Below are 26,436 nucleotides of genomic sequence, written 5' to 3'. Positions count from 1 at the left end.
ACTTTCCCCTTCATCAGAACATTATGAATGATCTGCTTTGATTTTATACCTCAAGGGTTCCAGTATTTCAAGTGAAAACCAGAATTAACTAAAATACATTTATTTGTATAAATTATATAAAATAATATTCTCTCAATATACTACACATGTCAGAAAGGGAGCTATGTCCCAAAAACTCCTCTTTCAGATTTCTAGAAATACATAATTTAAACAACCCCCAAGGTGTCCAGAACTTATGACTACTATGTTTTTGGATGATCTGCCCCTTTAGATTCAGACATTCAGGCAGGGATAGCAGTGTAGCAATAGCTGTTTTGATGCTCAGCCATAATAATTTATTTGTGGTTATCAGTTGAAATGATCAAATGATCAGATAGGTGTGCTGTGCAATGCAGAGCTAACTCTTTTAATATCAGAATAATCCTGTATCTGCTGTGGCAGTTCTTACAGAAAGCCAGCTTCTACTTCATTCATACAAAGTTGTATCTAATTCACTAGAATAGTCAGAGGGATATCGAGGGACAGAGCATTCATAGTGACTTGGGAGTGCAACATCCGAGGCTGACTCTGAGAAAGAGGAGCAGATAACTAACAGCTGCATTTTGTGTTGATGCATGTTGATTCCTTATTTTATAATTTAATTTCTTCCTTTCATCAAGGAAATGACATTTCTTTCCTTTTTAGGAGAAATTTGGAATGCAATCACATCAAATAACATCAGGCAGGCATATAATTATGTCATACAGTACATAGCAATGTCTCACATACTCTGATGCAATACAAATGATTACACATTCTTTCATTTGCTGCTACTTTTATAATTGTTAATGAGGACATATGGAGATAGAGAAAATAAACAGAATTTCCAACAGATTTTTGGGCAGTTGGTATTTTCCAAAGTAAATTTACTTGCAGTATACTACGTAACATTCTACTGAGCAAATCCATGAAGATGCCAGCCTACTGGAGATACTGTTCCTTGGTAAAGGAGGATTCAAACTGAAAATGAATCTTTAGCCATGAAAAAATAGTTATTTGAATTATTTTATTCTTATTTTATTCTTGATAGTTTCCATCTAACAACCTGAGATTCAGCTGGAATTTGTTTTGCTCTTTTCTTTTTCATGGGTGGATTTTGGTCCTTGCCAGTTCTAACTTCCTTCTTTCTCCTCTTTTTCTACTACTTTTTTAAGATCTTCATCTGTTTCATCCTCATACTGTTTACCTTTCTTTTCCGATTTAGTAAAAGTCTGAAGAGCTTTCTCCTCCTTGAATTTCGGTTTGGCCTTTATTAATCCAACTTCTGTTGTTTTAGTCTCTGTCTGCTTGATCTTCTCAGTCATCTTTACTTCTCCTTTTCCATACTTCACTTCCTTTTTAACTTTTGTTTCCACTTTGGTGCTCTTTACTTTCTTCTCCTCTGCAAGTAATCAAGACAAAATTTCAGTGTCATTCTTCTCCCCCAAAATAATAATATTTTATCTTGTGTTGTATAGTTATTAATTAATATTTTTCATCAACATATTGTTCAGATCTGATGAAAACTGTAATTCCTCAAAGCCAAACAGATTTAGACAGAAATACTATATGTGAACATTTTTTTTGTTTGTTTTTAGTAATTTAGTACTGGTAAATAAAAATAGCCTAATGACAATATACTAATTTTTATGCTATAAACTAGGGGAACAAATATTGATCGTAAAGCAAGAAAATACAGTAGGTACTACTGGGTTAAATCTGACTAACTACAGAGTTGAGAGTGAAACCCTGCCTTATGAAGTAGGAGTGGTTCATTTAAAGTATGGTTATTTCTAAGGCTTCTTTTTTACAGTTATTGTAGCTTTTTTGGATTAGCTCTAGCTTTCTGATCAAGGAGTCTTGTGGTTTTGAGTCTTTCTTTGACCACATTCCCACATTTGGTCTGAGGCGGGACTATTCATAATGTGCCCTGCAGCAGAGTGAAGGGGTTTCCAAATATCTTACATACCTTACATACCATACAGTATGGCCTTTCAGTATATAAGGATGGAGAGTGACACTTTACTTGGGCAGATAGTGATAGGTCAAAAAGTAATGGTTTTAAACTAAAAGAGGAGAGGGTTAGGTTATATGTTAGAAGGAAATTGTTTACTCATAGAGTCATGTGGAACTGGCACACTTGTCTGGAGAAGCTGTGGATGCACCATTCCTGAATATGTTCAAGACCAGGTTGAATGGGGCTCTGGGCAGACTGATCTAGTGGGTGGCAAATTGCCTATCACAAGAGATTTGACCCAACACTCCTTGATTCTTTGGATTTCAGTCACTGAAATTTCAACGAGTTCAAATGGTTTATGCATAGAACTAACCTCTGGTTGCTCTTAAGATGTTTTAATTCATTCAAATTTTAGTGTAATGTAGATGATTTTTCATATACGTTCTATTATCTACTCCAATTAATTAAAGTTTTTAAATTTTGAAATAAACTCCAGTTAAAAAAAAAAAGTATAAATAAATAAATACCTTTGGGAGGAGGTTTCTTTTCAGTTCTTTCATGTCTTTCAAGTTTGTGTTTCTGAATTACTAGAAATGAGTACAGTTGTATATTAGGAAAATTTTAAAAAAACAAAACAAAACAACAACAAACAACAACAAAAACAGATGAGAAAACAATTGTTAAAACACAACACCTTTCCTGAAAGTTTCATATTTCTTTATGACTCATATTATTATTATTATTATTATTTTTGTAAAATTCTTCTTCTCAGGTTCACTAGGTTAAAAAGCTTCAAAATATCTGCTGAGAATCACCCAAGCAGAAGACATTGCAATTATACAGAAATGAGGATTTTTACGAATGTTTGCATTGTATATTCCAAATGTCATAAACTTGCTCTGCACAAGCTCTGAGTAGATATAGGCTTATTCTGTCTGTGCTCAAGCCAACAGTCATATGTGTGACTCCACTAGTCTCACTATTCTGACAGAAAAGGGGGTTTCTTAGCTTGGATTTGCTGTGAACACAGCCACAAATTTGGTGCTCACTTCAGAGCTGTATCTGAGAGAGTTTACGTCTGCACAAGGATGTAAATGTGTTTACACAGTAGATGTCCCAGAAAGGCAGTCAAAACTTTATGAAGTGACTTCTATCTTTCCTTTTGTATTTGCTATCCAGATACATTGCTGGATACAAAATAGGCTTGACAGTTAATTACCACTTGCAAATGATACCACTCTAACTGAATTCCAGCTTGGAATTTCTACCTATATGTCCTACGACTGATATTTTTCTTTATTTTTCTTTATTTTTATTTTTATTTCTATTTTTATTTTTAAGTTCACTCTTAGAAGATCTCTTTGAATATAACTCATATTTGTCATGGTATTATGATTTTTGAGTATCAGTATTCCACATCATAACATCATGTAGTGCACTGGGAGTTAAAGAGTTAATGCTCCAGTTCCAGGTACCTGTCCAGAAGAGAAGAAGAACTACATACCCTAGAGGACTTTGCATTCAGAGAGGGGATATAAGCCTTGGTAGATCACCTGACCTGCCCTTTTTTTGGCTCTCTCTCGTCCCTGCTGCTCAACTCGACTGCACGTGTCACCTCTGCGCTATGTTGAGGCCTTTCCACCTTTCGGACACTCTCATTATATTTGATTTGTTAGTTTCAATTCTAATTCTATTGTATTGTAGTATGTTATCTTCCATTCCAATACCATATGTAGTAAAGTAGTTTGTTTTTCCTCAGTTGCCACTGTTTTTAAATGATTTGGGGTCCCCTTGCTTCCCCTTTCCAGAGGTATGAATTCATGAATCCCTCTGCCCCACTAGTCACGGAACTGGGCTGAACCAGCCTGTAAAACTATTGACAATATTACTGAAATTTTCTGGAATATTTAACAGTGTTTGAAGAGATCTTTTTTATTGGGCATAGAAAAAAAATCTCCTGACAAGAGGGTAAGTAGCTGCAAGTCTTTTCTGGAATATTTGTTCCCTGAAGTTAGCCTAGATTTGAGCATCCTCATTTCCCCATGATTGTTATTTTTCAGAGTCTTTTAAGTCTTTATGTCATTACAGTTTCTCTCTCTTCACTGTCACCTAAAGTTTTAACATTTGAGTCTCTATTCTCTGGACAGATTAAAATCACACCTAATTATTTCATGTTTCCCGTTATCTTCAGATTGTCATAAAAATCATCAAATTCCATAAAAGGCTGATACTAAGATACATTGTATTGTATTTTTTTGTGGTTTGACTGACTAAAATTAAGCAAAGACTAGAATCTAACTTCATTATAGAAATATCTGGTTTCTGAAAAAAAAAAAAAAAAATACTTAAGATAATTAAGAAAGCTTAAGAGCAAAAAAATTCAAATACCAAGCAATAATAAACATTAGTCTTGAAAAAGGAAAGCATGGGAAAAGCTGATTGTATTTTTAAATCCCCCAGACTGATTAGCTCTGTGCATCTAAACAAGAGAGCTAAGCAAGAAATATACACTATAGACTTCACTTAGAGGTTGATTAAGATCTGCTCAAGTAAAAGTGAGAGCTGCCACAGACTGTACTCTGGGGACTAAAACAGTTTTAAACATTACATCTCATCTTCATACGTTCCCCAATTACATAAGTGATAAAAATCTAAACTTGTACAATAACCAATAATAATTATTGTTACCTTTAGAAGGTGGTTTTTTTTCATGCTTTTCAGATTTCTCTCTATGGATCACTAGAAATAAGTAACAGAAATATTAACTGATGTTAAAAAAGAGAAGTTTTGCAAATGAGTGAGAAAAAGAAGAGGATTAAGAACCATGTGGCACCATGGTTAACCAGAAAGACTAAATCAGCTGCACCTGTCTGCTGCTGGTGTCAAAACCTTCGAGGTTTGTCACTGGCTGAGGGGAAGAAGGGACTTTCTAGCATAACTGTAATCTAATGACAGAAAGTAGCCAGGAACAGTTGTGCGTATTTTTGCTTACTTTTTTTTTTTTTTTTTTTTTTGTAATGGTAAACTTTGGTTCATTCTTATTTTTGAGCTTTCTTGTTTATTACTTTGTTGGGTGTTTCTTTCTGAAGGACTTTCTGAACTCCCCATAATAACTAGCAGTTTTTTCAGCCATGAATGATTGAACAGTATAATTAATTACAAATCTAATTGCAATGGCATTATAACTAATGCTCTTTGGGCTTCTTGTTTGCTTTTAATTTCCACTTCACAAATTGAAATAAAGTACACTAAAGTGACAAGTTTTCTGGTTAAAATACACCTGAGTTGTGCAGTAGTCATTTAGTGGTGCAGATTTCAAAATATTTTCCAGTGTGGGATCTGACTTTATAATTTTTTGTTAGTTTATGTTTACACAGTAACATATTCACAGGTGCCCAGAATTGATATCTGTACACATTCTTATTCGCTGACGTACCCTACAAGGACCAGATGTGTGAAAACATTCAGCTAGTTGTTTGACTCTGGCATATGAGTTTATATTGAGAATACAGAAATGTATGCGTGAGCATTGTTATTTATTGCTTGTGAGCTTGTGACGATGTTTCAAATGAAACTTAGAATTGTTGAAGATAAATAAATGCTAGATATCATTTTATTGCAAGTAAATGCTTAAAAATCAGTTCTGGTCATTTCAATGACTATGAAATAGGTCTAGTCAGTATTGTAATTAAAATGTTTGTTTGTTGCTGATTTCTTGTTTGTATATTTATTCCCCACATGGCTTGCTTGATTACATTTGTTTACGTTTTCTCTTTTGATGTTAGAGGTCTTTCCTGGATTATCATATTGTCTTAGAAACCATATTTACTGTGAATGCTGGAAATACTCAGAGATTACTGAGAAATTATAGTAAACCAGAGTATAAAATATATTCTCTCTCTAAAAATAAACAGAAAAACAAAAAAACCAACCAACAACACACACACAAAAAGAAGAAAAAAACAAGTCAAAGAAACCAACTTAAGTAAAACAGTAAAACAGATGAAGTAAACAAAAAACGTGCATGAGGTATGCAACGTTCTTGTCAGTCCGTATGTTTGCAAACCCTTACACAACTTCATGATTTTTACTAAAAGTTCTATCATATTTTTTCCAACTGCAAAGATATATGTATAGAAGTGAAGTGGAAAATTATTCCTGGGTTACCACAAAATATGAATCCTAACATTAAATCTTTACCTGCATGCCTCTCCCTTTTTTCAGGTTTTTCTTGTTTTTCTGATCTGTCTTTGTGTGTCACTAGAAAAGAAGAAAAGTTTTCATTTAAAAAGTTGAACAAGAAACTTAAGAATAAAAAGTAATTATGCCAAGTTAAGTCATTTGAGATGAAATGACGAGTAGTATTATTACTGTGTTATCCTATGCATATCTGCACAGCATACATCATACACGGTTATTAGGCAACAGTAGCTAAGTTACTGCTTCCAAATCATAGTTACATTCCCCAACTGTTTTCTACAGTATGAACAACTTTTGCAATTGTCTGTCTGTTCCTGAAGACTGTTTTTCAGAAAACTGTCAAGGACAAAGACAGAGCTCATAGTAAATGCTGCTGCCCGCACTAGAAGCAGTACATCATATGGACCACTCCATTTTCTGTCAGGCAAAGTCTCATAAAACTCTGGAATCAATCTTGGAGCATTAGAGTGCCACATGCACAAATGGCACTTCTGTCACATGCCAGCTGGCTTGGGATGGATAACTAGCTATGGATATGGATAGCTAGCAATAGATATGGATAGCTAGTAACACTAGCTGAGATCACCTGCTGACAAATGATGATCCCAAAGCCAAAATTAGCTGCCCAGTATGTGCAAAGACAAAACTAACATTTTGACAGTGGAAACTGCATTGTGATATTCAATCAATCACATAATATTTCCCACTCACCTTTCTTAGAATTTCAAACAGCAATTTTCAAGACAATGGAAAATAAGCATGAGGATTTAAGAGCACTTCAGAAAAATCAGCCATGAAACTGCAGGCTGGCTTTAATTATATCTCCTGTGGGGATTTCATCCCAGTCAAGTAAAACTCCTAGGCCAAACATGAGCAAATAAGGAAGATCTTTAAAAGTAGCTTGAATTTCATGTCTGACTGGGAAAAAAAAAAAAAAAAAAAAAAAAAAGAAGAGCAGGGAACACTCGCTCTCATGTTTTTTTAGCATTACAGCGATGGAATATCTCAGAGTGAGTTCCTGACATAGCCGACTGAGTCATTTTTAAGGGCAGCTATTTATTCTCTGTGTCATTAGATAACTTTTCTTTTTAAACTAAGGAGAAGTTAATTAGAAATTAGACTAGGATGCTATTTACTCTCTCCATATGCTAGTCTTGAAAAGAGAATATATAAAAAGTAGAAAAATACAGGGATTCAGTGAAAATTTTGGGTTCCTCCAGGCATTCTAAAAAAAAAAGAGCCTTAGAAAGACACATATCTACATATCTACAGTCATAATTTTAATATAAAATGTACCAAATTAATCAATCTTCCTTAGTATAGCAAATGCAGAATATCGCTATCCACAGTAGCATTTTTGGAGTAATTGTAGCAATAGTTCACTAGACAAAACTAAGAAATCATAAAAACTGGGAGAAGCCTTAAAAATCCTTATTCTTCTTCATTTGCTCAGGTTCTCTGAGCATATTTCCCTGCCCTTAGAAATATTTTAAAACATTAAATTTTCTTCTCATTCAAAGGAAATCAAAGAATTTCTCATTTTCTACAAAAAAAAAAATAGAAGTCAGTGGCACATTCATGTTGTAATATGAAACATGGTAGTCTTTGATCTGTCATTTTGCCAAATCTCAGAAAAAAATTCTTTCGTTACAACTATTCCATTTTCTAGTAATAAATATTCACTCTAATAGACACCCGAAGTTATGTGCCTGCCATTAACCTCTAATCAGACTTTCTAACTTTTGATATTTTGAATTATTTATATAAAATGGAAAAGCTCCAATTGGAGACAACTAGAGAGATCTAGTCAAGCACAAATTTCAGAAAGTACATATTCACTTTTGTTGTGAGAGTTGTCGTCTTTTTCTGAAATAAATTAGCAATGGCTAGATCTTATTAGTCTTTCCTTATTTTGGATGATTCCTATTTGTTCTTCTAAAATGTTTTTTTTCCTCCAGTCTGACACTTCATTAATCAAATTTTTATGTAAAAGTCATGTTCACAGAAGCCTTGTAGTGTTTTGACAACTAGGCAGGTTTCGAAAAAATACTGGCATTCACTAAAAGCAAATCAACACATTCTCTCTAATGCTCTCCCTTTATTACCTCCAAAATGCTTTTGGGAAAAAAATTTATTAAAGGTAGTCCTCATGTTGTGTTTATGTTGTGATTTAGGCACTACATTTTGCTCAGAATTATGCCTAAAGAAAAATATTTTTCTTGGGTTTATTCAATAAAAATAAAAGACACCTGTTTATGCTTTGGGCATATTTTACATAAGTAAATAATACAGTAAAAACGTACTCATTAATTTATGAATATAATTTTAGATTTTCTGCAGAGTGCTGAATCCAAAGTTCCTTTAAAATCCTCATTCTCTTTCCACCAGGCTTTCACAGAACCTTCTCCCTCTTAAACATAATTGGGATCTGCAGAAAGGCCTAAGAGTCAACAAATCTGGCAGTTTTGAGACTTTGTTAAAAAGAAAAAAAGATCAAGTGCTAAATACATACCTTTCAGATGTTCCTTCCTTTCATTTCTTTCTTGTTTTTGAGGCTTTTCTCTGTGTATTACTAGAAATATAAAAACAGAAAATTAAATGGTAAATCCGTAGTCTCCTGGTATTATGTACGCATTTTATGCTACAAAAATAATTGAAGAAAATTTCTGTAAAACCAAAAAATGAATTTTATCTCTGAGTAACAGACACTGGATCTTGTATAGATCTTCTCAATATCAATATTTAATTTTAGGAGCAAGAGAAATGTTTTTTCTTTGAGTAAGTCTTCCGATTTTGGATCATGATTTGGCAACAAATGTAATTATTCAGCAACTTTCTTCATATTTGTTTTAGTTCCATTACAAAAGCACAGTGGCTCTAAGATTTCTGATGGAGGAAATTATTTTCAGTTCTTGACAGCAATGCTTTCTATTATTATCAATAAATGGTTAGCTTATTGCTTTCCATGCTCTTTTTTTCTTTATTTTTAGATGTTACTTCAGCCACAAGATGGTTTAATTGTAATACATCTCTTTTAATAAAAAAGTAATTTCAGAAGGAACAGCTGTTGAAAGAATCAGGTACACATCCAGCCAGAAGCAGGCAAATTTGTATCTTTACGGACTCTACTGACCACTTAACTTTTAGACCGTGTTTATGGACATGGTTGTAATACACATCTTAACAATTCAGATAAACATGTTCCTTGTCAAACTGCACTTTTAAAAGACTAGAGCTTTTGCCAATTTCAATGGAGAATTATTTTCTTTGCAATATTTAAGATTTTGTACTCAAGTAAACCACAGAAAACATAACCCTGGTTAGTTAGAAGACAACTGTGAGTTTTATACACAAACATAGTAATATTTTTGCATACACTCATTTCACCAGTTTGGCAGCAAATGTAATTTAATAGGGGTGCAAACATATTTTTTCTTGGTTAAATATATCCTCATTAAAATATAGGTTCATGTATTTAGGAAAAATCATTCCAAACTTCACTAATTTCATTATGTCTTTGCATGTGTTTGCATTATCGAAATACATTTCCTGTCATAATAGGTAAATAATTGCTGATAACAATTAGCAATACAGTATAAACAAACTACAAGGAAAGTTTTCAAAGCCTTTAAGGAATGTGGACAGCTAATTTAACACTAAAAACCAGACTGTGAAAAACACAGCAATATGCTACTGCATGAAGGACAGGATGACTCATTCAATTACTTTAGGACATCTAATACCATACCTAAGAAAAACACTGCTTTTTCTTTTTATCCAGAAGGTCTTAGGCTGTGAATTTTTTTGCAGAAATTGTAGCATGCCGTTATACTTTATATCTGTACTAGCAAGCGTAACCACTGTGCAAAATACTTCAAGCCAGCATGTTGTCAATTTTGGATGGGACAGGTAAAAAATTTTGAAATAGCTCTGTGATAGTCAATGGTATTTGGTAGTTAAATTTGAACTTTTATTTCCCTCTCCAAATGCTTTTATGTTCAGATTTACATATAATCCTGGAACCTCTGTCATAAACAATACTTCATTGTCTGTAAGTTTTTTCCAGATTTAGTTACCTAGATATCTACTTTTCTTGCAAATGGTTTAACATATGTCATTTCTCAAGCCCTCAAAGGTTAAATGGAAGAATTACGTTAGGATTAGAAGTAAGCCAAGTTGGGCATATGGTGATGCTTCTGAGAAACAAACCAGAGTAAATAAAATATTTTTGTATATATAACAAATATGACACATTATATGAAGTCATTTTTAAACCAGTTAAGTCAAGCACACTCTTCAGCTGAAAAATGCTGAATCTACAGCTGTCCATTCTACTGTAATTCAGTATTTTATTTGGTTTATGACACATTTTGCAATTAAAATATCACATATTTTGTTTTTCTTAATAGGATACTGGATTCACCTAGAAAACAAAAATAAGAAGAATGAGATACGTCTTTGTAACAAATGTCTAAGCTGTAATTTTCCCACAACTTAAATAAATTTGCTTGGACTTCCTCGCAAATACAAAAATAAAAACTATCTAATAAAGAAACAAACAAAAAAAACACATAAACTCAGAATGGGCTGATATTAGCACTGAAAAAAATACAATGCCCCAACATAGTGCTCACTAACCTAGATTTTGGAAATTGCTGACACATTTTTACATGAGATTGAATGAAAATTCAGCCTGAGGCGAAAAGTCAAGCAAGAAAAAATTTATCCTCAATGACTGAATTATGGTAAATTTATAAATAAACTAAAATAGGAACTTATAATGGAAAATTTTAAGGCAATTTAACAGAGTATTCTGAGTTTAATCACGTAAGAATCTTGCTATTTATTTCACACAAAATTTAAAACAAGAAGTGTAGCACATATGTGGGTTTTCCAAATTTAAATAATCTAGCATTACATTTGATTTAGCACCAAATGGAAAACATAGTGAAGGGAAATTAGATTGTTTTTCTTAATTAGAATGTCTGAAACAGAGTATTGGATAACATCTCCGACCTCAGAAAAAATAAGTGCAAAAGAAGAGATGAGGAGGAACTGATTCCACACTTTAGCTAAGTAAAAATAGTTTCCAGCTGAGTAAGTCTTTGTCCACTGCTCAATATAAAGCTAAAAGTGATGAGCGGAATGAGCACAAAGTGGAGATTGCTTGTTCCAGCTAACTAAGTGCTTGTCCGCAGAGCTGCACTCACAAAAGTTAAGATAAATGGAGTCATACAATGAAGTTACAATGCATTAGTCAGAGAGCATTAAATCTCTGTGTAGACAGTTTCATTCAGAAGCCAAGTAACCTTAGATGGCTCTAACATTATCCTTCTTGAAGAAATCCTCGATTTAAAGTTAGGTTTAAATGTAGCACTCAGAGGTTGTTATCACTGTCTGAACTGAGGTTCAGTTTTGCCAGCTACTGATGCTGGTAAAATACCTGCAGTGTGAGCTTTACCCCAGGCTACCCTCAACCATATATAGAGAGAGGTGTCCCTGCCTATAGCAGGGTGATTGGAACTAGATAATCTTAAAGATCCTTTCCTTAGAAAGGACCCAAGCCATTCTATGATTCTGTGAAATGTAAAGATAATATTTTCAAGACCAGACTGGAGAGAGCTTAGAGCAACCTTGTCTAGTGAAGTGTTTCCATGCCTATTGCAGGGAGGTTGGAACTAGATGTTATCGAAGGACACTAAGGACACTTTTAATCCAAAATATTCTGTGATTCTATGAAATATTAGAAACAAAAAAAAATTGTCCTGTGCTTCAGTACAGCAAATAATTAAAACAGCATATTAAGACTGCAAAAAGAGACTTAACTGATGACACTTCAATGCCTTTCTTTCTAGAATCTTATAACATTTTTGTGATTATCTTTGCCACAGTAACATTCCTCCATGTAAAGCAAAGCATTTCTCTATAGATGATACCGTACACAAGAGACTGTTTTGGTCAAGGCTGTAGTTTCATCTGTATTTTTAGAATACAGATTTTGAAAAGTCCCTAACTAGGATCCTTTGCTAATGGATCTGAGTTAGTTATTACTCAGCTAACCCAGTGGCATCCTAAAAAATTCATTTCCATACTACATGATTTATTAAGTACTTGGGAAGAGATTCTAGGCACTACACATGCCCCTGATTAGCACAGAGCTGAAAAGTTACCACTAGAGTTGTAAAATACTATAAAAACCTATGAAGAAAATATATGTATATATAAAGGATATAATTGTGTAAGGGAGAGTGTACGTATATGCACATCACTTTTAATAAGACTCCTGTTGCTTTCTCCTGCTATTACTGAGCACAACATTGGTACATGAGAGAGATGCTTATCAAATTTTATTTGGCCTATACTTTCCAGAGGAGGTTTCATTAAGCAAAAAATCTGCACATATCCCAGGAAACATATTTGTTTATTTGACCTCTGAAAACCAGTTCGAACCAGCTCCTCTACAGATTTTTTGAAAGTGCCAGTTAGAGGACACTCTAAAAAAGTAGGTTTTTCTTATCTTTCATGCACACCTTGCTCACTCTTAACTATGTCTAACTTGGATGGCACCCACTGGTCTATAAATATACTTTCTTTCCTGCCCAACACTCTAAAGGTATTTTGCACCAGAGAAAGTTTGTCTGCACTCTAACTTCTTGCACTTTTGCTATAAAAAGAGTCCTGAATAGATTCGGACAAGATAATTTTATTACGAATTTGAGTTTGTAATATAACCCCACAAATTTAAAATGACACTATTTGTTAATGCCAAGGCATAAATGAAGTTTTCATTATTTACAGTCTGTGCCAACTAATCTCTGGATTATTTTATAATATAATAATGCTAACACATGCAGTTGGCAAAGACAGCATATATTACACACATGTATTTAGGTAATAAATAGACAAATAATTACCTTTTGGTGTTGTTCGTTTTTCATATCTCTCTGTTTTCTCTTTATGAATTTCTGAAAACAATGCAATGCAGAATTTAATCATGAATATTAAAGTAATTTTAACACAAGAAAATATCAGATGAATTATTTCAATAACAATAGCTAATTGGTCAAATATTATGGCATGGTTATGACTTTATAATCTGCATATTCTTAATTATATACAATAAAATTCATTTATCAGTGTATATATCATTTTTCATTTATATATGCCTATATATACACTCACATACAAGATATGTAGACAAAAATCACAAGTATAAATTACTTTAATAATCATTCTGATTTAAATTGAGCAGTTGTAGAGCTTTTAAAGTCAAGAACATGTTATGCTCATCAGGAACAGCTGTATAATAACATATTGGTTATGAATCAGAAAAAAAAACATGCTTTTATTCAGCATTTTTCTCTATATATCTCTAGTTGCTTGCCAGGATTAGTATTTTGTATTTTACAAATTAACTTTCATAGGTAAAATTAATTTGAAGGTAATGTTTTCAATGCATGTTCTAGGTTTCTAAAGCTCAGACTCTCAGTCGGTAACTTCAACTCATAATAAAAGATAGACTCAGTGCTGTACACAAATTACAAACACATATAAAGGTTGCTGGGTTAGGGATCAGAGTTTTTGAGAATGACTCATTTTAAGCATGCTGTATACTAAAGCGCATTTCATAAATCCTTTAGCTAAGAACTGCCTAGTTAGAAGAGAAAGTAATACAGTATTTATCTGTCCTTGCTATGCCACCCCTTATAAATAAAATTTCTAATCTATGACATTGATATAGTTCTTACTGCTATACACCTTCATAATTATTTTTTCTACAGTCCTTTTTGTGCCAAAACCACAATAATACAGAAAATGAAAAATGTGAAATTTAGGAAAAACAAACAGAATTAAATCAAGCTTTTATGATGCTGTTTGCTTTCATTGGTAGAAATTTAAAGGCCATTTATTAGAAGTGCCAAATAAATTCATAAGATTAAACAGAGTATCTGGTTTATGGTAATATACATATTTTCCTGCAGTGGAAAACTGGTATAAAATACTGGATCAAACAGATCTTTGACAAAATCACATACAAATCTCACCAGAGTCCATTACTTCCTTTTTTTAAGGGTGAGGTTTGATCTTTAGATTCTAAATAACGTGTTCTGATTAAAAGCTGCACATATTACATCTCAACTCTAAGGAGTTACTCTAATATTCGTTAAAGACAGTAGAAATGTTCCATTTATCCCACTAGTTATTTGCTCCAGTTGTAACAGAACATACATCGTCAAAGAGATACAGTAGCAAATGGTATTTTTTCAATATTGATTTGTGCATTATAAATAAATATAGAATGTTTTTATTGAATGGTGTAAGTCATCTAAAGTAAAGATTTTGCTTTGTTCACAAGAAACATATCTATGCTACAAAATCAGGCTATGTAGCCATCAGAAAAAATAGTATTTCATGGAGATGAACGATAACAAAGGAAAACATGTATTACTGTTAGCTGCCTATGTATGGCAGCATAACTATGCTAATTATATGATGTCAATGAGCCAAAAGGACTTTTGTTCTATTTTTGTCTTGTACTTTGCAGCTTGGGTGTGTAGTTCATTTTTTTGTTCTACAAACCTCAAATGTGGTGATTAGGAAAAAATCATCTTATATTGATTTACTGTACTTCAGCTGAGCTTGGATTATTTTTCTTCATGCAACTATACGAGGAAAAATTTTCCATCTACTGAGAGAATTCTACTGCTGGATTTTCAAACATTTCCCTCTTGTTCTGCTTAAAAGGATACTTAAACTAGTTTCTGTAACGTAATCATAGAAATAGTGCAAGACAGATTATTTGCAGCTACACGATTCTTCCCTGATTTTGAGCATATCTGAGAAATTCTCCATGCCATTACTCCAGACTACCTTCCTTACAATGCATTTAAGAAAGTTCAGTTACTTCCTTTGCACAGCAATATATATAGGAGTCATATCTCAGACAACTCAAAGGTCATTCTACATAAAGATATGATTGCGGCCCACAAAATGACAAATCACATTCTACAGAGACAAATCATAGAATCCTTAGAATTGGAAGAGACCTCTGAAGGCCACCTAGTCCAACTCCCCTGCAAGCCCCTGTAACAGGGGCATCCAAGCTGAGTGGTAAGGGAAGCCATCAAGGCTTCCCAGAGGGACCTGGACAGGTTAGAGAAGTGGACCCATGAGAACTTAATGAGGTTCAACAAGGCCAAGTGCAAGGTACTGTACTTGGGCTGGGGCAATCCCAGGCATTTATACAAATTGGGGGAAGATGTCCTTGAGAGTACCCCTGCAAAATGGACTTGGGCATCCAGGTAGACAAGAAGCTGGACATGAGCCAGGAGTGTGCACTTGCAGCCCAGAAAGCCAACAATATTCTGGGCTGCATTAAAAGAGGAGTGGACAGCAGGACTTGACCCTTGGAAGGGTTCATTCACAATCTCTCCCAGCAACATGTTTCCCTGTCTCACCACCCTCACTGTAAAAAAATAATAAATGTGTCTTCTTTATCTCCAATCTGAGTCTACCCTCTTTCAGTTCAAAACCATTTAGTCTTGACCTTACATGACTCAAGATGACTCAATTCCACTGGGTTCCCACTACTTTTAATGTATATCTCTACCAAAAAAAAAAAAAAATAAAAAATAAAAAAAATCCTTTTCTTGAAAAAAAATATGTATAAATAGGTATTTTTTTTTAAAAAAAAGTTTTAAAAACTGTGATTTTAGTAAATTTCTTTTTCTTACTTTTTCTGTGAAATATATATGAAACAATGATTGTAGAGGTGGCCATCTAAATCAGCTTCATATTTTGTCAGTAATTAATTTTATTGACACAAGCATTGCAGCAATGCACACAAAGTCATACTCGCTAGACAGCAGCAGTGAGAATTTCACCTAATTTTCTGCTACAGTTAGGATTCCATATATTGCACAAAACTCTACAGAAATTCCTTGAAATGATCTTCAGTACATGTTTGTGTATGTATTTTTATATGTTGCAAAATACGCCATCATTAAGATCTTTTCACAAACTTCCCATTATACTTAGAACTGTCATAAAATACAATAACCTGGAAGACATCAGTTCTAATGCATTACAATATAAATTTTCCCAGCACAAGTAAATTTAGTTTCAATATATGCTGATCTTGATTAATCTACAAGAAAGAAAGTAGAGACTGTTAGCTAACTCCAAAAGATTTAAAATAAATAAACACATTAGATTATTCTACTGATGTTTTTCTCTGATCAGAGTTTTGATACTGCCTCATCCTTTAAGACAAAGAGCTTTAATTTTCTAGTAATCACATCAAATCTTATTGCTGAGTTGACAAAGTGGCTATAATATCGTAGAAGACGTACATGGCCAGTTTAAAGTATTTAATTTATCTCTATCAGTGTGACACACTGTTAATAAATCCTAAATATTATTAATTCATTTTTAGAAAAATGACAGAATCAAGTAGCAGCAAGGATAATCTTCATCACCAAGGCAACCATCCTGATTCTTTATGAGATGGCAGCACAGTTTATTACATTATTGCAAGGGAGTATGTATTTCAAAGCTATATTTTATTGTTTTCTTATTTATTTATCAGACGTGAAAATTGTTGTTCCCTTTTTTTGTTTCTTGGATTTTGAATGCATAAGTACTTTATTTTCTTAAATACGGGTACTGACTGACACTACTTTCTCTAGACCTTGAGTACTGTGTCGATATACAGAACATAGATGGTTTTTTGTTTTAAATAACTTCTAGAAGGGAAGCTAGTAGACCTCTTACTGACTATTTAAAGATGCTTAACGGAGATAGAAACAGCTATACTTTTAGCAGGCCAATATATCTATACGCTATTGATCCAGAACAGGCTCTCAAAGTCTTCTGAGGATGTGTATTGCAGGCAGCTTTACTGAAAATCCCTGCTGAAAACGTAATTTTGATATTATCTTCCCCCACCCCTCACCAAGCTAATTTCTACTGTCAACAATTTGCAGTGTCTAACAACAGCCTGGTACTGGCCATATACTGTGAAGCCCCAGATACGGGAAAATCTGGGTTGGAAAAAAGAATGCAGTCCTCTGACGCAGCATGGGCTCAGCGATCTGTGAATTTACTAGAGCATGACTGAAGAGGCACCACCTCGGCATGGCTTAGCACAAAGAGATTCTTATGTTTCCCTCGACAAAATTCCCTTCTTCATCGGCTTTTGTTTGCTCTCTTGTTGCTGACTTTGTATTTTGCTAGTTACTTTGTGAGTTTGGTTTGTTGTTGTTGTTTTGCTTTGTTTTGCTTGTTTTAAGGTATATGTCACCTGTAAGGTGAAAAACGAGCTGCAGGATCAGTCTAGGAGTGGTCTTAGCAAGGCCAATTTGCTTTTCACAGCTTTCCTGGTTAACAGGTGCTGAGGCTCATAGGTGCTGCCATAATACAATACTATAAGAATAGCCTAAAATAAAAGAATAAAACTACAAAATAATAATGCTATATATTATACTATGTTAAAAAGAGAAAATAACAAAATTCAAAGTGTCAATGGCAAAAGAGTCAAAGTGAGGAAGAAATGAATTATTGTTCCCACCTGAAAACACAAGACAAATTCACTCAGTGTAACTCAGGAAGTCAGCAAAAGCACTGGGAATTTAACTCTGATGCTTGACATTTAATATTATCTCCTGATGTTTAAGTAATCCTTTTTATACTTAAATACTGTAGTAAACATGGAAATTAGGTTCAGCGTCTCTACTGTTTAAAAGTATAGTTGAATGGATGGAATTTCATTTGAAATGGCGATACTTTTTTTTCTTTTTTCCTTAGGAAATTTTACAAGTTGGTTTTCATTTTCAAATTCACTCACAGGAAACTCATAAATATGTACCTTTAGTGCTTTGACACTTTTTTATTGAAATGTGAAAAGGAGAATGAGTCCTACTGATAGTTCTGATGTACCAGAGGTTAATAATTTGCTTTTGAGAAGTCAAAACCCTTACATCTATTGCCAGCAATTTAATGGGACTATATCCATGCTAGTTCATCAAGACTAATTAGTAGCAAGCAGCTGATTATCCTGAAGAGATGATGGAAACAGACACTGAGGGCAAGGCAAGAGTGAGTGGTGTTAAGAGCTTTAGAAGATGAGAGGAATGTCATTTCTAATATGTTTCTTGATGCTGTCTGTATGAAGAATTATAGTCAACTCTCCTGCTGCTGGTATCCTCAGGAGGAATTTGCAATTGTGCAGCTGATGTCTATTTTTAATCTAGATAGTACCAGCTGGTGATGGTGACAGTTATCCTTATGGGGCTAGGAGGAGAATAAAGGAATTTGTGTGTTTGAGCAACTTCTAGCTAACTACTAATACATCATGTAGCTGTAGTCTAGAGGGAAGAAAAAAAAATTGCAACAGGCATAATTGAGAAAAGTATAAAGAATTAATCAGAAATCTTTAGTTGGGAAATAAAATTGGTGTGTTGTACACATATCTAGGTACCAAAACCAATATTATAGGAGGATTTAAGTACCAACATTCACTATTAAGAAATCTGAGTGACACATAGGACAAATTTAGGTCCTTCCCTAAAGCTTGCTGGTTGTATAGTCTTATCCATGGTGTTTCCTTAGATCTTATCCTGTTCTGCAGATTTACAAAAACTTCAGGTTGGGGTACTGAGCAATTTCAGAAGGCATACAAATGTGATAAGAAGTTAATTATCTCTTATCCAAGAAAATACTGAAGGGACTGTGTGCTTATCCAGTGTATGATATATGAGGCCAAAGCGCCTCTTAAGTACGTAATGCTTTTGAAATTACAACCACAATTTGGAGTGAAAATTAAGATTTATGTATATATATATTCTTTAGAATTGTACAGCATATCTTTCATGTCCTGTGTAAGACTCACAGAATAGAGGTCACAAAAGAACATTTCTCATTTTTATTAGCACAAACATTCTGTTCAGTGTGTATTTAGCCAGAACTGTGAATTGATTTTGACTGCTCCTAAATCTATTCAGTGAAGCTTGGCTACTTCCCATTGTCTTTATTTCCTCCTCTTCATAGTTCGTTCTATGTCACTTAAAAGCTATTAGAGACAGAGAGAACATGGCCGTTAAGTATTTCATAACAACTTATCTTGAGTAGTGTACAGCAAGCAAGTAGGCTTTCCTACTAAGGAGTTCCTCTTAGAATACAGAGATTTAACATTGCCTTTCTGATATCTGTTGTCTTTTTATAATGTCAAAATGGGACAAAAATAAACTAATTAGATTCTAGTTCAGGAGATATTCAGTTGTTTTAACACTATTGTAATTTCACCAGTCTGTAATATAAATGCACTGTTGATGACCCACGGGCATCTTCCTCATCTTGCTAAGGAGTGCTTTGATCCTGGTGTGATATTTGATTTTATGTTTAGCAGAGCATACATCAGAGGAGACACATTTGAAAGAAGGTATTTTCAGAACAGAGTGCATACTATTTTCATAGCAGCAAATCACCCCAGTCCACGTAAAGATTTTATTATAAGCTACTCTTCCAAAATCTCCATAATTTTCTTTTAGCATTATTTGTGGTTGGACTTGAAGATCTTTGAGGTCTTTTCCAACCTGAACAATTCTGTGATTATGTACAATATATCCATATTTTTCACACTGCTATGTTTGAAATATCATTACACGTTGCTATAGAATAAAATAGCCTTAGAAATTAGTGCTGAGTAGAACTGTATCACTATTATTACTGCAAAATCACTGATGGGTGTCACTGATCTTTGTCCCTCTCATCCTTTCTCTCCTCCCCCCCCCCATTTTTACTGTTAATATCTTTTGGTATTTTCTTATTTTGTTTATCATGACTGATTAAAAATTTAACACTTCATAATGTTTCAATACAAATTTTCTTTTAGAAAAATAATAAAATATTTCTTTCTCCTGAAAAACTGAGATGAAAGAAGAAGTTTCTTCCACAACTGAAGGAGCTGTTATATAGTTAATTAAGACTTTGTTTATTTGAGGTATGTGCTGTGTGCTCCACCAAAAAAAGGGGATGGTTATGGTCCTAAGAGATGAAGTCCAGCTTGAAAGCTCCAGTTTACTAGAGCACATGAGACGACATAGCGCTCAAAATTTTATTTCAGAGGCATATTTTATATTTGGAGTTTTTTTCCCCCCTCTAGTAAAGTTTCAATTTGCAGTCAAAAAATAATTTCTTAAAAGAAAGGTTTTGATGATTTTGTGTGATTAATGATCTTGGATGCTATAAGCTGCATTAACATATTTCAGAAAAACCACAGACAATTACTTTATGGAGGAATTTTAGTGACTGGACTTTGGAAAGAATTAAAAGTGGAAGATATTTTACACAAGAAGTTTCTATTCTATTACAAGTATATAACATGCTAAGACTCCTCCCCCCCTTTTTTTTTTGTTCCCCAATTACAATTTTGTATCTTGGTTCTGAAATGAAAAAGAAATTTAATGAAACTTGGATTTTAAAAAGAGATAGAACAATGGAATCAAAAAGCAGGTTGTTCTTTTCTTTCTGTAGAAGTAAAATGGTTGCGATAAATTTCTTTTTACAAATTCCATCTCAAACAGATGTTATTTGACCAGTTTTAAATGATGTTTTTCATAATCAATTTTATCATAATCTGCGCTTAATTGAATGTAATCTTACACAGACAAAATACAAACAATATCTAATTTTATGTGTGTGTGAATTAAAAACTCACACAAAAAAAGAAAGCAAGAGAATAATCACACTTCCTACGCTCAGCTTAAAAAATGCAAGCTTTGCAAATCCTGTCTTAATCTATATCATGCCAATTTGTATTATTTGTTTCTAGATTTGCTAAGAGGGTTTTTTTTTTAAAGTCCTGGCACTCAAGAGAAAGATATTGAATCTAAAGGTCACAGGCATAGGGCCCAATTTGCAATAGCCTCTATCTGGAACTGTCATAGGGATTTGAGTTTGTTCAAACATTCAGGACCCTGAATTTTGGTATTGCAGGTTTAGCTGTGTTTCAAATGGACTTTCAAACTTTTCCTTTTCTTGTGATCTTGCCAGATAAGTTATCAGTAAATATCTTTATAGGCCATGGAGATAAAACTATCTAGAGATGAGGAGAAATCTAGTACAACAGAAACCTTTTTCCACCTGGAAAATGATTGAAATGAATTTATATATATATATATATATATATATCTTCTCCCTGTCCTTTCTTAGCTCTCACTTACTAGATCAGACATTGTCTCTGGTACAGCAAGCTCCCAGGCAGGGGGGAATCTGCCTAACACTCCCTTTTTTTTTTAGTAAGATCATCCTGAGACCTCACCGCCAGAACACAAATGTTATCCGCTATGATAACATGGGTAGATTCACCTAAGATTTTCCATAATTAAAGAGGATAGCTTAAACACCTGAAAACCTCTACCACACTTCAGCTCAGCTTTGAACAACTACCCTTGTGGTTCAAAGCTCTCTGTATATCTTTGAAGAAATAGCAAGCAACTTCGGATTAAAATGTTCCAACTCAAATTGAAACTCAATCACCATTCCTCAACTGAGAAAAGAGCTATAATTGAGCATCCCTATTCCCTAGAAGTATGCAGTCTTATTTCACCTGGATAATATGGAAAATATTTTCCTTATGTTATAAAATACTATTTCATAGTGGATATGCTATTACTGTATTCATGAGAGTAAGAAAACAAGGCAAGATTCTTAAAAGAATATTAGCAACAGAAATGGATGCAACAAAATATGTAAAGAACACATATCTGGAAAAGCAGTTTAACATCTGAGAGTAGAATCAATCAAGGATTTTCATCTTTTAACACAGGGTGTACTTCATACAATGATACACCAAATGCTTTGTAGTAAAGGGCAGCCTAGGGAGACGGTGAAAGCCTTTTACAGAGATATGTAATAGGAAATCATATGCAGAAAATTGAACATTACCATATGGCAACATAAAAGAAACTAAATTCAGAAGATGTTACCAGTACAAATAGATATATACTTTAGGGATGAATGGAACTGAATAATTGATTTCTAGAGTATAACAACCACACCAGCAATTTAGTTTTCAGGTTGCATCTATTTTACTTTGAATTTCTTTTCTCTAGTGCATTCCCAACTTTTTGGTTGGAAAATGCTTATTTCTTTGCATAAATATTTTCTAAACATGAGTATTATTTCCAGAAGACCCATTTGCTTTCTTTATAATTCCAGATTTTTTTTTTTACTAAATTACAAGAGAACTTCTAGATGATAGAAGATGATGTTGTATTTTCTGTATTTTTCCCAAGAAGAAAGGATAGTTATGATGTTAGCTAGCAATGTGAATTTTTCTAGCAGTTCTGCAGATATAAGCTATGGTAAGAGTAAATTATTATCTTCTACAAATTACAATTCTTTTTCAAAATGTAGAAAAGTTTGGCCAGAGCTGCTGAGGATAAGTCAGCGAAATGAACTGTGTCCTCAGAAGTTGCCACATCTTTTCAGAAGATCATGAACTGTATGTTATCAGCATAGTAATTACCAGTCTAATCATCAAGGAAATACATTCTCAGCTGAACAGAAGACGGGGTGGAAAGAGGGATATGATACTTTCCAAAAAAGTTTATTTATAATTAGCAATGTTTCTTGTAACAGAAAATTCTGGAGGATTTTTTTTTTTTTTTATGGCTTCTTATTTTAATCTATGATTTGTTAACTGCATTTTTTTTTTAATTAAAAAAAAATAAAGAGAATAGGACCATTTCATATAAGTACTTTTATACATCTTTCCATCTCATACAGATGCTCTAACTCACAGAGTTAGATCTAATGTCTAGATATCATGGAAATCAAGTTTGATGTGATTGCTGATATAGAATAATCTTATGCCAATACATATTTATTTGTTCATATAGAGATGGTAACAATACCACGATGTTACATTTCTGATTCAGTGTTCTCAAAGTTCACTGTATTATTTTAAATGAGAATCTCTTACAAAGGGATTTACTTTTGAAGTGAGGTAGGGGGTGGATTCCATTGAAGCCCAAATACAAAATCAAAGAAAAATATCTTATAAAATCAATTTACTAAGCCTCAGACTGCAAGATTAAAACATGAACAGTTCTAATGTTAGTATATTTTTTAAAGATTTTGAACAATTCCTTCATAAGACCAAGTATGAGATTCATGTTTCAGAGCCAGAATGCATTGCCTGTGTTGAAGTAGAAGAAAATGCTACTTTAACATACAGAATTAAATGTTACAAGTGCTCAGTTTGTCACATATACACTGGTAAGCTAAACAAATTTTTACTTAGATTTAAATTTTTAATTACATGTATGTTAACTGGAGTGAGGTTCCAGTTTAATAATTGTATTTTATCCATTGACAGTACTGAAGTGTTTGCACTTGCCTATATTTTACAGGTCATTATTTTCAATTTTGTGCACCATGTTTCTCAGCTTTTTACAAGTCTCACATCTGATGCCAAACGCATGCACCAAAAGACAGTAAATATTTATCTCTGTTTCTGTAGCAATAAATTTTAGTAAAAAGACAAAAATATGAAAAAACTTGTGGAAGTAAAATAGCTGGATTTGTCTCTAAAGGTTAAACTAACCCTTAGAAAATGAGCAACATTATCCCTCATAACAATTGTTCTAGAAATAAATGCAGCTATTTATGAAGCATTTTAAGCCTATAAGAAACTATTATTAGACATCTAAGTGTCTTTTGTGAGAAAGCACCACAGTTTTGCCGTGTTGAGAGTATTCACTGTTGAGGACAGCAAAGTCCTCTACAGTATAATCTTTCAGTAACTCTGATTGAGATTATGGTTTCTTTGGACATTATGAGTGTTCACACTTCTAATTACTAAAGATAAATATTAGTGAAAGGCAGGATGGCAAAAATAATTGCAATAAGAAGAGAAGTGTTTTCATCCCTTTTTAAGGATTCTGAGATTGATACTAGTTCTGTTATATATGCCAGCCCATTTTTAATACTTGCATTATTATCTTTGCTTTCAATTTACATCTCTACGAAGGTGATCTTCACTTTCTTTGGGCTTGTAATTATCACTACACTCTTCTCTCCTACTTTCATTACTGCAGAGTATCCTTGCCACTACGCTTTTTTTTTAGTATGTGATTGCATTGTATTAGCAACAATCTTTTTATTTTTTCATTTACATTACAAAGTAAATCTAGTGCTAACTTTTTAGTGTTCATAAAAATTGCCAGCAAATGAAGAAAAAAATGGAGGCTTATCCATATACCCAAAATAGGTCAGAAGATATTTCAAAAGCTCTCATCTGCTTATTCATGAAAGTTCTCCCCACACAAGTTCTTAAAAAACATGTGCAACAATATTTGATCTAGTGTGTATATTTACAGATTGAAATTTGAGAGAAATTTCTCTTAAATATGTGCAAAAAATCAAACTGTTCCTCCTCTGGAGTATACTACATCGGCTCATTGTTGCTATTTGTTGTAAGAGCCATCTAAAGTACAATTCCCATGGACAGAAATGCTGCACAGAGTAGATGAGACCATTATGCAGAAATGGTCCTTTGAATGAAAACGGAAAATACTCTAAAGCCTAAAAGCGTAATGTTGATTTTGTGGATCTAGCTAAAACATTTTTAGATCGAAAACACGCCAAAAGTTGCTGGTCCTTCTTTGGGTTCAGCCCTAATAGCGGACACATGAGAAAAACCATGGCTTCATGCCAGATATGTTTTATTTTTGTCACCCAGAAAAAGAGATGACAAAAAGGCCAGACTGTAGTCATCAAGATGAAATGGAGATCTTCTGCAGTCTGGAGATGGTAACAAGCTATTTGCAGACATGCCTCTGTGAAAATTTATGCCTGTGTTTTGGTAGGGTCTTAGGACACTTCCTTCATCAGTCTTAGCCAAGAAATATCTTGTTACAAGAAGACAAGGATGAAACATCCTCTGAAACAATGGGGGAAAGATCCTGAGCACACGTACAAGAAGTGGGAAGCCCACTCAAAATCTGTTTTAGAGCTCAGGCAGATGAAGCATACTTGAATTTGGGCACATTCACTTCTACGTTACTGATTTATCCTTAAAGGTAACAGCTCCAAAGGAATCACCATCAATTCTTCAGTTTCCTTCCTACCAAACACAGATATGCCTTTCTCAGGCATTTATCTCGAAGGGAGACTGTGAGCTCTGAATCCTGAGGAGAACATCTCAATACTCAGAAACTTAAAAGGAAGAACTTTTATGTCCTAATAATGAGTACTTCCCACTGACTAATTTAAGCAGTCTCTAGTTTATTTTGATTGCTTCTCTGAATTCCATATCTACAGCATAAATTGTTCCAGCTAAAGGTCTAGGAAGCTTGCCTTTAGTAGGCATGAAGGTATCACTGATTTCCAAAGAAGCAGGCATTGCAATGCTGAGCGTGATATCTGCAATGTTTTTACAGACTAAGCTTCCCCAGCAGTGAAGTATCTTTATAACATCCCAGACCAGAGAGCTACGCTGGCTCATGATGAGTAGGCATCTTCCAATCATGTACCTGTGGGCTCTGACAGCAACATGCTACAACCTCAGATTCTGAACCCACTGTCATATTAACAATGCATTTCTCTTTATGGAAGAAGAGAAAGGGAACCCTTTTGAAAATCTTACCAATGGATTAAGATGAAATGTTTTCCTACAACATCAGTCTAAATATGAAAAATCATTCATTGGATGATGTACGACGTTGGTCTCCAAACCTATTTAGTCCTTGGATACCCTATTGAGACTGATAAATTGTATCATTACATGCACTCTTGAACCAGTTACACTTAACTTCAGAGAAAATTGGATTGTAATCTCAGCACCAACTGGGTTGATAGATTCTTCAAGATAGTTATCTACCTTTTGGTGTACCATTCAATGGATACCAAATTTAAGTCAAACAATCCAGGTAACACATCTTGTTATTATCAACCTTTGGAGTAAAAATGTGCCTAATTTTTAGAAGTTTTACATCCTATCAACAATATCCCAAGCCTTTTAAATATATTTTCATTTTCATTTAAGAGGAGTTGAACTAAAGTTTTATGTTTCAGCATGACAATCTTCAAGTCTGGGAAGATTTATATTATAAATCCTACCTGTTTCATTCTTATCTTGTTACTTGTTAACTGGGTAATTTTTTACAGAAGATTCAAAGGTAGACCTTATTTTAGGTCTTTTCATTGGCACGATGCAGTATGTTCTTACATCTCGTCATTATTTCTCCATAAATTTC

The 26,436-nt window shown here is 33.6% G+C and overlaps 1 protein-coding gene across 1 annotated transcript in view; it reads right to left on the bottom strand.

The window, feature by feature from the left end:
• Window positions 1–26,436, bottom strand: part of TRDN (triadin) — a 205,327-nt gene that overhangs the window by 136,416 nt on the left and 42,475 nt on the right. The window contains exons 6-11 of the mRNA XM_085217385.1: window positions 13,090–13,140; window positions 8,688–8,747; window positions 6,176–6,235; window positions 4,664–4,714; window positions 2,503–2,562; window positions 1,226–1,420 (exon numbers count right to left, since the gene is read on the bottom strand). Of these exons, the coding sequence (XP_085073511.1) occupies window positions 1,226–1,420; window positions 2,503–2,562; window positions 4,664–4,714; window positions 6,176–6,235; window positions 8,688–8,747; window positions 13,090–13,140 (477 nt within the window). The remainder of the gene's footprint in view (window positions 1–1,225; window positions 1,421–2,502; window positions 2,563–4,663; window positions 4,715–6,175; window positions 6,236–8,687; window positions 8,748–13,089; window positions 13,141–26,436) is intronic.

Source organism: Meleagris gallopavo, chromosome 2 (genome assembly GCF_905368555.1).
Source record: "Meleagris gallopavo chromosome 2, MGAL_WU_HG_1.1, whole genome shotgun sequence".
Classification (NCBI taxonomy): domain Eukaryota; kingdom Metazoa; phylum Chordata; class Aves; order Galliformes; family Phasianidae; genus Meleagris; species Meleagris gallopavo.
The sequence above is the reverse complement of the archived record's forward strand: the minus strand, read 5'-3'. Positions and strand labels throughout refer to the sequence as shown.